At 39.5% G+C, this 15,334-nt stretch overlaps 1 protein-coding gene and 1 pseudogene across 1 annotated transcript; both read left to right on the top strand.

The window, feature by feature from the left end:
• The first annotated feature begins 901 nt into the window (after window positions 1-901).
• On the top strand, window positions 902-10,604 carry LOC120987691 (annotated as a pseudogene).
• Window positions 10,605-13,182: 2,578 nt separating this feature from the next.
• LOC120987225 (nodal homolog 2-A-like) lies at window positions 13,183-14,710 on the top strand. Its single transcript, XM_040415819.1, has 3 exons — window positions 13,183-13,483; window positions 13,727-14,436; window positions 14,558-14,710. Exons 1-3 carry the CDS (start codon window positions 13,183-13,185, stop codon window positions 14,708-14,710), a joined length of 1,164 nt encoding a protein of 387 aa, XP_040271753.1.
• Window positions 14,711-15,334: the final 624 nt, after the last annotated feature.

The following is a 15,334-nucleotide window of genomic DNA, read 5'->3' as shown; positions in this document are numbered from 1 at the left end:
GGGGCCTGTCACTTGGGTACTGGTCTCATTATAGCGAGGTGGCGAAAAGCTATATTTTTGGGGCTCTAATCAGGAAGCAAGAGCGGCGTCAGCACTGGGTATCCTGCTGTTTTGTAATTGTAAACCGAATTTATACACTAATCCTAACTGTAATAAGCTACTTAATTTCAATAAGGTATATAGTTATTTAGTGGTCCTGGCACATTTTCATGAATATGATTCTCATAGAATGATTAACAATTATACTTCCTCTGTTAATGGCTTTGTACCGTGCTCTGTTCTGGGGGATGAGTGCTATATAATTACCTGTAATCGTTTATAGCCCTTTATTTGGGGGATGTAATTATTTAGTTAGTCTGCAATTATCCTGTGTTTAGGGGTGTGTATTTATTCCGTACTCGCTCCACCTGGGGGTTAGGTTTACCGGTAATTTATCATCTCCTGCTTATGTTTATCTGATATTATTAATAACCGACCTTTTGAGGGGTTAAGTTGGGCCCATACCTGGGGTGGTGAGTGTGTTTATAACGGTAGCTTATTTATTTAGATCTAGATAATAATGCCGCCAAAGTTTTGTAAATCAGGAGGAGTGACCTCTCCAAAAGGAGGATCAGGGGGGAGCCCACAGGCCCGATTAGATAAATTCCTGAAGTCACCACCACCCAAAACTAGAGGAGGTGTACATAGAATCGCCTCTCAGATCGAGCCAGGAGGGGATAGTACGGATCAGTTAGAACGGGGTTTATTAAAGGCCAGTTCTTCCCAAAGCGAAGGTTTTGACAGTATTAATAAAAAACTCCAGGATATATTGGGAGTAGTAAACGCTACTAATACTTCGGTGGCAGAGTTGACGTCTTCCCTTGCAGTAGTTCAAGGCGATGTCACCATAATAAAAGACGAAATGTCGAAGTTGAGACTGAAGGTGAAGGAATTGGAATCTGCAGTTAACTCTGTCACCGTAGAGAATGCCGCATTAAAGAACAGATTAGAAGAGATAGATGAAGATCGCTCTTGGCTAAGAAGAAAAGTGGTAGAGTTAGAGGATAGATCCCGTAGATACAATCTGCGGTTAGTAGGGTTTCCCGAAGGGGCAGAGCAGGATAACCCCTCGAATTTCATCCAGAAATGGTTGGTAGAAAGTCTGGGACCAGACTATGATGTGTCTACCTTCTGTGTGGAAAGAGCCCATAGAATCCCCTTTAAAAAAAACCCTCCAGGGGCCCCCCCCAGGGCTATCCTGGCCAAGTTTGTCTGCTCAAAGGATCGGGACTGGGTCCTTAGACGCAAAAGAGAAGTTGCAGACATACAATTTAATGGTAATCTGATATCAATCTTTCCTGATTTTTCGCGAGAGACCCAAAATAAAAGAAGATCCTTTTTTGACGTGAAAAAAAGATTGATTGCAGCTAAGATTAACTACTCAATGCTATATCCCGCTAAATTGAGAGTGGCATATAATGATTCTGTGCAGTTTTTTTCCACACAGACGGAAGTGGCGCAATGGTTGGACCTAAAGGGCCTATAAATTGCACGTAAGGTGGGTGAGGTGGGAGGTTAATGAGGGGAGGTGGCGGGGGGGAGGTTTGGTGGAAGGAGAGAGGTTGATGGGTATTGTGAAATGCCCTGTCAACCAGGTAGAGGGGGTTTTTGGGGGTGGGGTTAAGGGAGGGTTTGGCTGCCGTCATTTGCTTTGTAGATATGCTTGCCTCTCCGTTAAGGATAGGGGATGTTGGAATTCCTTTATAGGATATGCCGTGTAACATTCTATTTTGGAATGTGAGAGGGCTGGGAGACAGGGTGAAGAGGACGGTGGTATTTGATCTCGTAGTTCGTCATCTGCCGGCGATTGTGGTTTTATTGGAGACCCATGCTACACTAGATAGGATTTATACACTGAAAAGGAAATGGGCTTCTCTTGAGTATCACGCTTGCTACTCTTCTTATGCAAGAGGGGTTAGCGTATACATTCATCATGGGATGGAGTATCAACCGCTAGATAATCTGATTGATAAAGAAGGTAGATTTGTATTTCTTCATGGATATTGGAAAGGGCAGGAGGTCATATTGGCCTTTATTTATATCCCCCCACCATTTAATTCTATGGTGTTTGCACAATTGGGCCAATATATATCCACAAAAAATCAATGTGCGCTCTTAGTGGCAGGTGACTTTAATGCGGTACCTGATCCTGAGTTGGACCGGTTCTCGTCGGTCTCCGGGCGCGGCCGCGCGGGATCCCCCTTGACTGCTATATGCCAGGAGCTGGCGTTGGTTGATATCTGGCGACACCTCTACGGCAATAAAAAAATCTTTTCATGTTTTAGCCAGTCATTTGGGTCAATGTCCCGCATAGATCTGGCGTTTGCAAGTCGGGATCTGTGTGGTCGCGTCCTGAGAATGAGGTATGAACCTCATGGAATTTCGGATCATTCCCCAGTTCTTGTTAAATTTGAGGAGGCTCCAAATACAGGTAGAATTTTTAAATTGAACCCGCATTGGTTTGATGTGATAGGGGAGCAATCCCGAATAGACCAAGATATTCAGGAATTTTGGGACCTTAACGTAGGATCGGCACATATTCACTATGTGTGGGATGCTTTGAAGGCTTTTATAAGGGGCTTATACTTTACTAAAATTAATAGGTTCAGAACGGAAGCACCGCGCAGGGAACAACAATTGACAGATTTAATAAGGAGTTTACGCACCGCTTTAATTGACTCCTATACGGAGCAATCCATTAATCAGTTAAAAGAGGCCAATTTACAGCTTAAGACGCTCCTATATAAAAAAGCACAACATAAGCTCCTATTTCAAGGCCAGAATCGTTTTTGTGAAGCTGGTAAAACGGGTAGGTTTTTGGCTCGTCTGGTGGCCAACCAGAGAGAGTCTATCACTATAAGAGAAATCAGGAACTTACAGGGTGCTGGGGTGAGATCTTCAGAGGAGATTAGGGAGGAATTTGCGAGATATTACGCTACTCTGTATAAATCTGAGTCTATGTTTAGTCGCATCGATATGGAGCAATATCTTCAAAAGTTAGAACTCCCCCAGTTATGTTCTCAAGATAGAGAGCGTTTGGACTCCCCCATTCTCTTAGAGGAACTCCAAGCGACCTTCTCTTCTCTAAAATATAAATCAGCCCCTGGATCGGATGGACTGCCGTTTGATCTATATAGGCACCACGCTAGAGTACTTTTGCCGATCCTCCTTTTAGTCCTGAATCAATCTCGTACATGCTGCTCATTACCTCCATCATTCGGTGAGGCAGTGATTATCTTGATCCTAAAAAAGGAGAAGGATCCGTGTGATATGGGGTCATATAGACCCATATCACTCTTAAACACGGATTATAAGATTTTCGCAAAAATTCTGGCCAATCGCTTAAAGAGGGTTATAGCGGGTTTGGTACACCCCAATCAGACGGGCTTTATCCCGGGACGGCAAATACAGATGAGTCTATATAGGGTTTATTTTAATCTGTCCGTTGGGGGTAGTATAGACCACTCCATTCTGTCTTTAGACGCCGCAAAGGCGTTTGACAGGATGGAGTGGCCTTTTTTGTGGGCTACAATGTCCCAGTTTGGTCTCGGGAATCCTTTTTTGGAGATGACTAAAATGCTATATGCACATCCAGTTGCATATATCAGAGTTAACGGTATTAGTTCTTCCCCCGTGACGATGCAGAGAGGGATGCGACAGGGTTGTACCCTGTCTCCTCTCCTCTTTGCTCTTTTTATTGAACCACTGGCTTCCCGGATTCGTTTAGATAGTCGTATAGAAGGTTTTGGGGTGGCGGGAGTGGGCGATAAAATAAGTCTGTATGCCGATGACGTGATTCTGTTTTTGGATCAGGGATGGAAAATTCTCCCGTATGTCATAGAGGTAATAGAGGAGTATGGTAAACTATCAGGCTATAGAATCAACTGGTTAAAGTCATCGCTCCTCCCGCTGAACCGTAAAGCTCTAGATGAGGGGAGGCGAGTTCGTGTTTTGGTCCCCAATGACACCTTAGATTATTTGGGGGTTAAGATTGGGGTCCCTATAAATAGGTTTTATGACCTTAATCTGGCCCCGGTTCTGAATAAAGTTAAGGACAAAATCAGTGCTTGGCGGAAACTGGTATTGGCACAGACGGACCGAATAGCTTTGATTAAAATGATTATCTTACCGATGGTTTTGTTTCCGTTGTGTGCCTCCCCCGTCTGGATAGATGATATTTTCTTTCATAGGTTAGAGGCCATGATCAATGACTTGATTTGGGGAAGGAAGAGGGTTCGTATAAAACAGAGATATCTATGGTTGTCAGAGGCAGATGGTGGGCTGTCACTACCCTTTTTTCAAGGTTATTATTTATGTGCACAGATTCAGCGCTGCTGCCACTTAAAAGAGAGTTTACTTTCACAGTATTTGACAAAACTTTTTGATAAACCAGTTGATAATATTTTTGCATGTTTGGAGACTGGGTATATGGGAATGAGGAAGTCCTTGCTGATCCCGTGCTCTCTGCAGAGGGTTTGGAACAGACTGAAGAAGGTTCTTAAATCTTCTGGTCCGTTTGTCTTCACCCCTCTCTGGGAGAATAGGGGGCTGGAGGAGTTCTTCAAAACTACAGATTTTGACTATTGGGTTCGTAATGGCATCAACAGGGTGTCTGACCTTTTTTATATGGGTCGGTTTAAATCACTTTTGGAATTTGGTTTTATTGATAGTTCACCATTAGATTTATTTATGTATTCACGTTTGAAACATATATTTGAAGCCTCTAGGAATAGGGGCCTCATTTTTCCACGAGAGAATATGTTTTTTGATTTTTGTGACGCTCAGAAATATGAAAAAGTGAAGTTATCTAGACTTTATGTGAAGTTCCGAATGGCACTGGCAACTGTAACACCTTTCAAAAGTACAGATAAGTGGGAGCAAGAGTTGAACTGCCCTCCACTACAGTGGTCTATTATTTATAGGAATGTGAGAAGGGCGACAGTTTCCAGTGCGCATATGTTAATTCAATTTAAGATCCTCCATAGACTCTACTATACGCCTAAAACCCAAGGAAAATTTCCCCAAAATAAAGACCGGGATTGCTGCTGCTCTAAATGTGGATATGTTAATGCAAACTATGTCCATTTGCTTTGGAGCTGCAGCAAAATAAGAAACTATTGGGATAAGGTTTTCGCTACTCTACAAAAGGAGAGTTTAATGAACTATAACCCGGGGATTTTGACTGTGATCTTTGGAGATTGTGGGACAGAAGCGGAAGTTCCGCCGCAGGTCAGTCGGATTTGGATGCGGGGTTTGATGGTCGCTAAAGCTATATTGATAAAGCATTGGGGCTCTGTCTCCCCGCCCTCAATAAGGGAGTGGAGTTCATATCTTCAAAAAATTAGAGTATATGAGGAAATTGAAAAGAAACGGAGAGTTGCACGCAGAGCTACATAGCTTTATTTAATAATGATACTATTCTACACATTAATGATTGGAGTGGACGGCAGCCAATGGGGGGGGGGGGAGCTGATATAGTTATTATTATATATTGTCATGAGTGTGTTCTTAGGATGTTATATACAATTTTTTGTAAGGTTGTCTGTGAATGCTATGCTAGGCATACCGTTGTGATTATTATTGCCTTATGTATTAATACTATGATTTGGAAAATAAAAATATATATTTATTTTAAAAAAAACTACCGTAGTAGAAAAAAAAAAAAAAAAAAGATTAGGGATGAGCGAATCGATTTTGGATAAAACATCCGAAGTCGATTCGCATAAAACTTTGTTCCAATACTGTACGGAGCAGGAGCTCTGTACTGTACTAGACTATATTGGCTCCGATGAGTAAAAGTTATTGCTTTGCGAAGTCTCGCAAGACTTCACATAATAACTTCATAAATTAATTTGTACTGTAAAAAAAAACATTTCCCGAAGCTATTACGCGAAGTCCCGTGAAACTTTGCGAAGCAATAACTTCGGCTCATCTGAGCCAATACAGTGTAATTCTGTACGGAGCTCCTGCTCTGTACAGTTTTGGAACAAAGTTTTATGCAAATCGACTTCGGATGTTTCATCCAAAGTTGATTCGCTCATCCCTAATCATGAGGTAGGAATACGAAGGATGCTCACATGACCCTGAGGAAGTAGGGGGGGCTTGCACTGATTGGCTCATAGGCTGACAGTGCAGCCTAGGTAAGCAAATCAATGCTGCTCTAGACAGGAAGGTGCCCTTACGAAACACGCTGAACGCCATTCTGTGTTGGTCTATGAATGAGGGACTGTATAGTCATTATCAAGCTTATATTCTACTATCTAGAAGGGCATGGATGGTCTTTATGGAAGACAGAAGCATTGCCCTGTGCAAGGTCTGCAAGAGTTATATAAGACACAGGCAGTCAAGTGCAAACATAGGCATCAGAGCTCTGTTGAACCACATGAAGCAGCATCACCCCATCCCATGGGCAACAGAGGTGGCATCTACTGCACCAAGAGTGTTCTTCTTCTCCTGGTCTCCTTTTTGGCAGCCAGGCCACATCCATGAACAGTACTGTATTGTAAAAGAAATTAAATGGTTAATAAACATGAATGGTGCCAATTGTACCTAATTGTCAAATATTCTCAATTTTTGGGGGGTTTTATGCTCAAATGTCTTTGACATAACATCTATTATTAAGAAATATAGTCACTTGATTCTTTAAAGGAAGTTAGACACCGTAAATAGGGAACTTCTTGCATCTATCACATTGTCGTCCACAGTATCTGCCTCTCCCGCTCATCCTCCTCCTCCTCTGCTCTATCATCAGTCATTGATAACGGAATGCATGTACAGGAAACAATCCACTTGCGAGCAAGCTTAATTTCCAACTGGCCAACTTTCCGGTGGTGCAGTAGCTGCCATATCATTTAGTAGAGTCTGCTGCCTTTAGGGAGCTGATGGCGTGCACTCAGCCTCACTGGAAGACACATAGCTGGCATTTTTCCCAAAAAAGCATACCTGCCTGGTACTCTCACATGGCAGAGAACGTAGGCCGCTCCTTGTGATTCTCGCTATGCAGCAATGTGCACACTATGGTGGGCACCTGAAGAAGCTGTTATGGGCAGGAAGTTTACCTGTCTTTTATGGCCTACTGGGTCAATGTTTTTTGCAGTAGCGGGGAGGCAGCACCCCAGCAACATTGCATTTCAGCCATTCTTATGAGTCGAGGAATGCTGTCCTGGACTTGCAGTGACTGAACGGTCTGCTGTTACACCACTTAATCTGTGGCGATCCAACTAGCTGGAATTCAACATTGCACTAGCTCGAGTGTCTGCATGACATAAAGGACCAAGGTCCTAGGGCCTAGATCAGGACAGGAAACAGGCTAGGTACGGTACTATAATAAACTTACCTGTCCGGGCTCCAGTGGCAAGATCCTTAGCCTTGGCACAGCCATGCCGAGAGAGACGTGGTGCAAAGCCACGCCCCATGGTTATGCGACCCCTAGTAACAGGATGCATTACTCTGTTTCTCCCTGCAGTGGGGGGTTGGTGCTGGGGGAGATTAACAGTGGGCTGTTTGCTCAGCTGCTCTATATCTGTGAACTTGTGTTTCTGACTAATGGAGCGCCAAGGCAATGGACCTATCAGGTTCTGATCCAGGGACTCTGCGTTCCATTTAAACTACTTACTGGCCATACACTAGTGCCAGTGAAAGTCTTGTTTGGCTCACTAGCTAAGTTTTTTCTTTCCTGTTCCTGCATTTGCGTACTGATTTCTCTGTACTTCTGAACCTGGCTCTTCTTCTGACCACTCTCTGTCTCTTGTTTGGTACTGTGTTGCCCGCCTGGTTCTAACCCATTGACATACAACTCTGCTGTTGTGTTTGTTGGTGTTTATCTGTCACTGGACTTATGTAGAGTAGGGACCGCCGTTCAATTGCGATTTTGCAGTGTCCTTGTCTGTCCCTACCTACAGACATTACAGGTACACAGGTAGTCAGACAAAAGAGCACATCTTTGCTGCTTACTAGACACTAGAACAACCTAAATCTCAGGCACCCTCCTTCTGATCAGGATGCCTTATATACTCAGGAAGAGCCAACCATAAGCTGGGCAAGACTCTGATAAACTCATCAAAGTAATATATCTTCAGAAGTGAATTGCACAATACTTTGAATACTGTACGGAGCCACTTGGAACCGAAACAGAGATCTGGAAATGTTGATTTACAGTACAAATTAATTTGTGAAGTTATTACACAAAGTCTTGCGAGACTTCTCAAAGTAATAACTACGGTTCATAGGAGCCAATACATTCTAATACTGTACGGAGTGCAGAGGTAGATAAAGAAAAAAAGAAAGAAAGAAAGGAGAATAGATAGGAAAGATAAAGATAGATAGATAGATAGATAGATAGATAGATAGATAGATAGATAGATAAAGAAGAAAGATATATATAAATAGACAGATATGATAGATAGAAAAATAGATTTAAAAAAAATGAAAAGATAGATACATAGGTAAGGATAGGAAAGGATACAAAGACATGAATTAGATAGATAAGATCGCCAAATTGATAGATCTAGAGAGATTAGAAAGATAAATTAAGTATAGAGGGATAAATAGATTTAATTCATATTTAAAATATTATGACATCATTATTGCAAAAGCAAAATCTTATTAGCCGTGTGCCCTTTATAAAAACATTTACTTTTGATTTCTTAAACAGAGTTTCTGTTTTACAGACATTAAAGGAGAATTTGCTGGTATAAACAGGTACTTATGTCACCTAACGACTTGCCTTATTTATATAATAGAAGAAATGTCTATTGTGGCCTTGACCTTTGTTGTGCTTACATAGCTGAAAGGTCAAAGGTGTTAAGATAGAGGCTTTTGATCCTATAAGTGATCAGCTCTTTTTCGGGGGTCATTCTCACAGATATCTTCGCCAGACACCAAGTTTAAGGTCCAAACACTGTGCTTTATTGCGGCACATCCGCGTAAACATAAACAATTATACAAAATAATAAACACTCACCCGGCTGGGCTCTAACTAAACATAACATAACCTAGTCCCTGACTTAACTACCGGTTACAGTTCTTATCTTGCATCAGATCCGGCTTTCCCAACATAACAGTTCCCCAGCCTCCAGGCTGTACAAGTACAAGTCCCTTTAGGGGATTAGGGTCCAGCAGTCCTCCCGACTCTGACCTAGCGACCCTAGTACCACAGGCGTCACTGCGTCCCCAAAGTCCAGGCTATCACCTAGCCTTGTGTACCCTCAGCCACACCAGCAGAGACCACTCTTACAGAGCCTCCAGCAGGACTCTGTTGCACAAAGAATCTCCCTCTGACTGACAGTCTGGGCTGGGCTTTTATGCCAGAATTGATGAATGACTGGGAAGACATGGAAACTCTTGACATGAATCTCCCCTAGCAGCGATGAGGCCCGTCACTACCTCACAATCCTCACAATGAACTCACAAGACCTCATATCATTCTTGGAGAAGTTCTTAGCAATATCTCTTCAGAAACATTACAGAATACCTGTGTAGATATGTCTTGGTTGACCTCCATTCTACACTTCACAATCCTCTCCATTGTTCTAGGAATGCCTTCTTCTCTACCAAGGATTCCCCTTCAACTTTCAAACCTTGGCTTAAAGACTTCATCCAGTCTACATGGAAGGACAGACTCCCAGAACATAAAGTACTCTCCCTTTATCATGCAGCTCTATCAAATCCTGACCATGAGGTTATTAACTGATTTTAACTAATATTTTATGTATCATGTACTAATAAAGATATATATTTATTATTTCCTATCCGGATTGGCCGTTGTTTGTGTTATATATCAGGGGAATATCCGGATGATATTGGTTCTCCCCCATATGTATTGGTGTTTACTTATTTCCTTCAAGACAAACATTCTAATAATCGTGAAGACTTGAAGGACAAGGGAATGTCCAAGGAAGGTCAAGAAAACAACTGTACAGAAGTGTCGATGGAAAGAGTTGTGTTGATGTTTTTTACGAAGGACACTCCTTCTACTAACCTCTACGGTTATTCCAACCTTATCCAGACAGTCGAGTCGTCTAAATTTGTGATGACGCCAGCTTCTGGTACTAGGAGATTTAGGAAAGGTAGAAATGCAATGCATGGCATGATTATGGCCAACTTTACCATCAAACCTTTCGAAGATGGTAGATCTTTGTGCAGACAAGTAGAAATGATAGTGGACTTTGAAAAGATTGGATGGGGAGACCAGATAATCTATCCCAAGAAGTTCAATGCATACAGATGTGAAGAAATCCTGCCCCATCCCCCTGAGCACGATCTTCAAGCCAACTAACCATGCTTACATTAAGGTAATTAGTACTTTTTTCTATAGTTTTACTTGACAATTATTAAATTTACTGTTACATTTATATTGTCATAAGAAATTACCATTTCTTGATAAAATTATATATTTTCTTTAATTTCTTTAGTGTTTGGTAAAATTTTACCATCCAGATAGAGTTGATTGCTCCTCGTGTACCCCAGTAAAAATGAGCCCATTTTCTATGCTGATGTATGAAGACAAAAAGGTGGTCTTGAAGCACCATAAAAATATGATTGTGGATGTCATTGAGAAGACTTAACTGAAATGTTATATTGTTCTAACTTAAATATGTTTTAACCTTTAGTGGTCTTACAAGAGACCTTCCATGGATCCACATAAAAATGCTTTGGAGTATAGCACTGAACAGCAGGGTTGTACCTATAAGGGGTGGAGAGGTTTTAGTGATTTAAATGCTTTCTTTTTGTCATTTATTGCTTTCTTTACATTTCAATGTATCCAAATTGGTTTTCTCTTGTTCCTTAAACTGTTATTCCCATAAGGTATGTACCTCTCACAATTAGATTTTAGGATGCTTTTAAAAATATCCAATTTTGTGGCTGCATTTTTATTTTTGAGGACTATGTCCCAGTTAGTTAGGCCTATGGACTCTCTTAGTTGGCTAAATGTATTTTAAGAAAGTGTAATAATGTATCATTTAAAAATAATGACATTATTGCAAATTGATAGATAGACAGACAGACAGTTGAGATGAGCGATGTTTTGCAAAATTCTATTTGGCTGCTTCACCAAATTTTACAAAACAATTTGCTTCCTAACAAATTATTTCATCACGAAGCGCATTTATTTTTGTAAGTAGTGGGTGCAATGACAGGGAGCTGCAATAGCACTGCTCCTCATTATTGTATCCCTCAGATGCCGCATTCATACATGATCGTGGCATTTGAGAGTAAAATTAACATTGAAAAAAGGAAATCATACTTACCGCCTCCATTTGCTCTCGACAGATAGAGAGATAAATAGATAAGCAAGAAAGATAAATATAAATAGATATGAGTAAGAGAGATAGATACACATAGTTGAGAAAGATAACGTTAGATAGATAGATAGATAGATAGATAGATATGAAAAGATACACTAGATATATATAGGTAGATATGGACAGAAAGTCATGAGATATTAAAAAATAGATAGATAGATATTAAAGATAAATAAGGATAGATAGATAGACGATAAATATTGCAAATGACAGAACAAAAACACTACAGAAACTAAATTCTTGAAAGCATATGATAATCTTATCACATAAGCATCTTGCTAGTAAAATCTTACTGTAGATGTTACTGTAACATCCACACCTCTGGGATAAAACAAAACTTTGACACCTATGATATAGAAGTGTTACTGGGCAAACAATGAGTTCAGAGGATTGTACTATTCAGATAGAAATACATTATTTAAAGTGGGAGATCAAAGTTTGTATAAGGGATTTGCACAATACTTTGAATACTGTACAGAGCCACTTGGAAATGTTGTTTTACAGTAGAATTTAATTTAACACAAACAACTGCCAATCCGGATAGGAAATAATAAATATATACCTTTATTAGTATATGATATAAACATAAAATGTTAGTTAAAATTAGTTGGAGGTGCAAATACACATGAGGCTAAATTTGCCACACAAGGGATTACAGACAGTATAAACGCCAGAGTATAATAAATAATTCAAAAACATGTATCATGTACAAATAAAGATACATATTTATTATTTCCTATCCAGATTAGGCGTTGTTTGTGTTATATATCAGGGGAATATCTGGATGATATTGGTTTTTCCCCATAACGTATTGGTGTTTAAGTAGAAATGTATTTGTGAAGTTATTACACAAGGTGTCGCGATAACTCCGGCTCATAGGAGCCAATACATTCGAATACTGTCTGGAGCGCTCGCTCCGTACAGTATTCATACAAAGTATTATGCGAATCGACTTCAGATGTTTCATCCAAAGTCGATTCGCTTATCCCTAATCTTCATGTAAACAGGTCTACAAAGTTGGTGAGTACTCATGAGGTAGATAGATAATAGAGAGAAAGATAGAAAGAAAGAAAAATAGATAGGAAAGATAAAGATAGATAGATAGATAGATAGATAGATAGATAGATAGAAAATAAAAGAAAGATAAATAAATATAGATAGATAGAAATACAAGAAAGATAAATGTAAGTTGATAGATAGATAGATAGATAGATATGAGAGACAGATGAAGATAGATCAGAAAGAGATAGATAGATAGATAGATAGATAGATAGATAGATAGATAAAGAAGAAAGATATATATAAATAGACAGATATGAGAGCTAGAAAAATAGATTAAAAAAATGAAAAGATAGATATTTAGGTAGATATGGATAGAAAGACATGAGATAGATAGATGAGATAGATAAATTGATTGATAGATAGATATAGAAAGATTAGAAAGATAAATTATGTATAGAGAGATAAATATTAATTAATATTTAAAATATTATGACATCATTATTGCAAAAGCTACAATTGAATAGCCGTGTGCACTTCCTAAAAACCTTTACTTTTGGATTCTCAAACAGTTTCTGTTTTACAGACATTAAAGGAGAATTTGTTTGTATAAACAGGTACTTATGTCGCCTAACGATTTGCCTCATTTACATAATAGAAAAAGTGTCTATTGTGGCCTTGACCTTTGTTGTGTTTACATAGATGAAAGGTCAAAGGTGTTAAGATAGAGGCTTTTGATCCATGGATATATAAGTTAAGAGAACACTCAAGACCTCATATCATTCTTGGAGAAGCTCTTAGCAACATCTCTTGAGAAACATTACAGAATACCTGTGTAGATATGTCTTGGTTGACCTCCATTCTACACTTCACAATCCTCTCCGTGGTTCTGGGAATGCCTTCCTCTCTACCAGGGAAACAAACAAGAATTCCTTTTCAAAATTCAAACCTTGGTATAAAGAATTCATCCAGTCTGCATTCATCCAGTCTGCATGGAAGCACAGACTCTCAGAATATGAAGTACTCTCCCTTCATGATACAGCTCTATCAGGTCCTCACCATGAGGAACACAACAGATCTACCCAGACTGGAACACTCCGTCCTTCAAGATTCTGACACCATTCTAAGCCTCTCTGCCAAAAGTAAGTCTTTATTGATTATATCATGATCATTTTTGTATGTTTATTTGTTCCTGGTTTTTTATATAACCATTGGAGACACATATGTCTCACCTAAGTGTTTTTGGTCTCAAAATTGGTACACTGTAGAAGAGATGTTGACCAATTCCTACCTTACATAAATATAACATTGAATGCATTATATTTGGCGAAACTATTGATCATATAGCACAGTTGTTGACCTTAGTTTTCTTTTATTGCTTCCAGATTGCTCTCAACTGACCGATCACTGGGTGTTATCTTTTGATATGTCTTCTGTCACAAACAACAATAAAATACAATTGGCAGAGTTGAGGATACAGCCTTCTTCTCCTGAAAGAATCAGAGATGTGACCCTTGACATCTATAATAGTAAAGAAGGCAAAGAGAAGATCTTTTTGGGGTCAATGAAAGTTGACCTTAGTAGTGAAAGCGGATCGAGTTTGAAGATTGTCAATATCACTAGAATGATGCAATCCTATTTCCATGAAGAAAAACATTCTAATAATCAAAAAGACATGAAGGCCAAGGAAATGTCCAAGAATAATCAAGAAAACAACTGTACAGAAGTGCCAACGGAAAAAGTTGTGTTGGTGGTTTTTATCAAGGACACTCCTTCTGCTAACCTCTATGGATACCCGAACCTCATCCAGACAGTTGAGTCATCAAAATATGTGATGACCCCAGCTTCTGGTACTAGGAGATTTAGGAAAGGTAGAAATGCAATGCATGGCATCATTATGGCCAACTTTACCATCAAACATATTGAAGATGGAAGACCTTTGTGCAGAAGAGTAGACATGATTGTAGACTTTGAAAAGATCGGATGGGGAGAGCAGATAATCAATCCCAAGAAGTTCAATGCATACAGATGTGAAGGAGAGTGTCCGATCCCCCTGAGCACGATCTTCAAGCCAACCAACCATGCTTATGTTAAGGTAATTATTACTTTTTTTCCTATATATTTGCTTGACAATTATAAAATTTACTGTTACATTTATATTGTCATAAGAAATTACAATTTCTTAATAAAATAATATTTTTCTTTAATCTCTTTAGAGTTTGGTAAAATTTTACCATCCAGATAGAGTTGATTGCTCCTTGTGTAGTCCAGTGAAGATGAGCCCATTATCTTTGCTGATGTATGAAGACGGAAAAGTGGTCTTGAAGCACCATGAAGATATGATTGTTGAAGAATGTGGATGTCATTGAGAGGACTTAACAGAAATTTTATATTGCTCTAACTTAAATATGTTTTAACCTGTAGTGGTCTTACAAGAGACCTTCCATGAATCCACACAGAAATGCTTTGGAGTGTAGCACTGGACAGCAGGGTTGTACCTATAGGGGGGGGAGAGGTTGCAGTCAACCTAAAAGGCACCCTTATCCCATATGCGAAGACCAAACCTATCAAAAATGTGTGATGTTTGGTGACTATGTAAAATATTTTGCCTAGAGTCAAAACTAAAGAAATAAATATTCCTAAGGTAATATGTATATAACTATGTAGATATATATTGTGAGAGGTGTAATAAATTTTTTTATTTGAAATTCTGTTTTGTGTGCTTTGTTTTGGGTTGTGGCTATATGTAATAGAGAAGTACAATTAGTCTGCACTAAAGATGAGCAAATCAGTTCGTAACTAATCCGGTTCATTACAAACGTTCCAGCTTCTTTGGTTCGCTTACATGAAGATTAGGGATGAGCGAATCGACTTTGGATAAAACATCCGAAGTCGATTCGCATAAAACTTTGTTCCAATACTGTACGGAGCAGGAGCTCTGTACTGTACTAGACTATATTGGCTCCGATGAGTAAAAGTTATTGCTTTGCGAA

The sequence above is a fragment of the Bufo bufo genome, chromosome 1, assembly GCF_905171765.1.
Source record: "Bufo bufo chromosome 1, aBufBuf1.1, whole genome shotgun sequence".
Lineage (NCBI taxonomy): Eukaryota > Metazoa > Chordata > Amphibia > Anura > Bufonidae > Bufo > Bufo bufo.
This window is presented reverse-complemented; position numbering and strand designations above follow the sequence as displayed.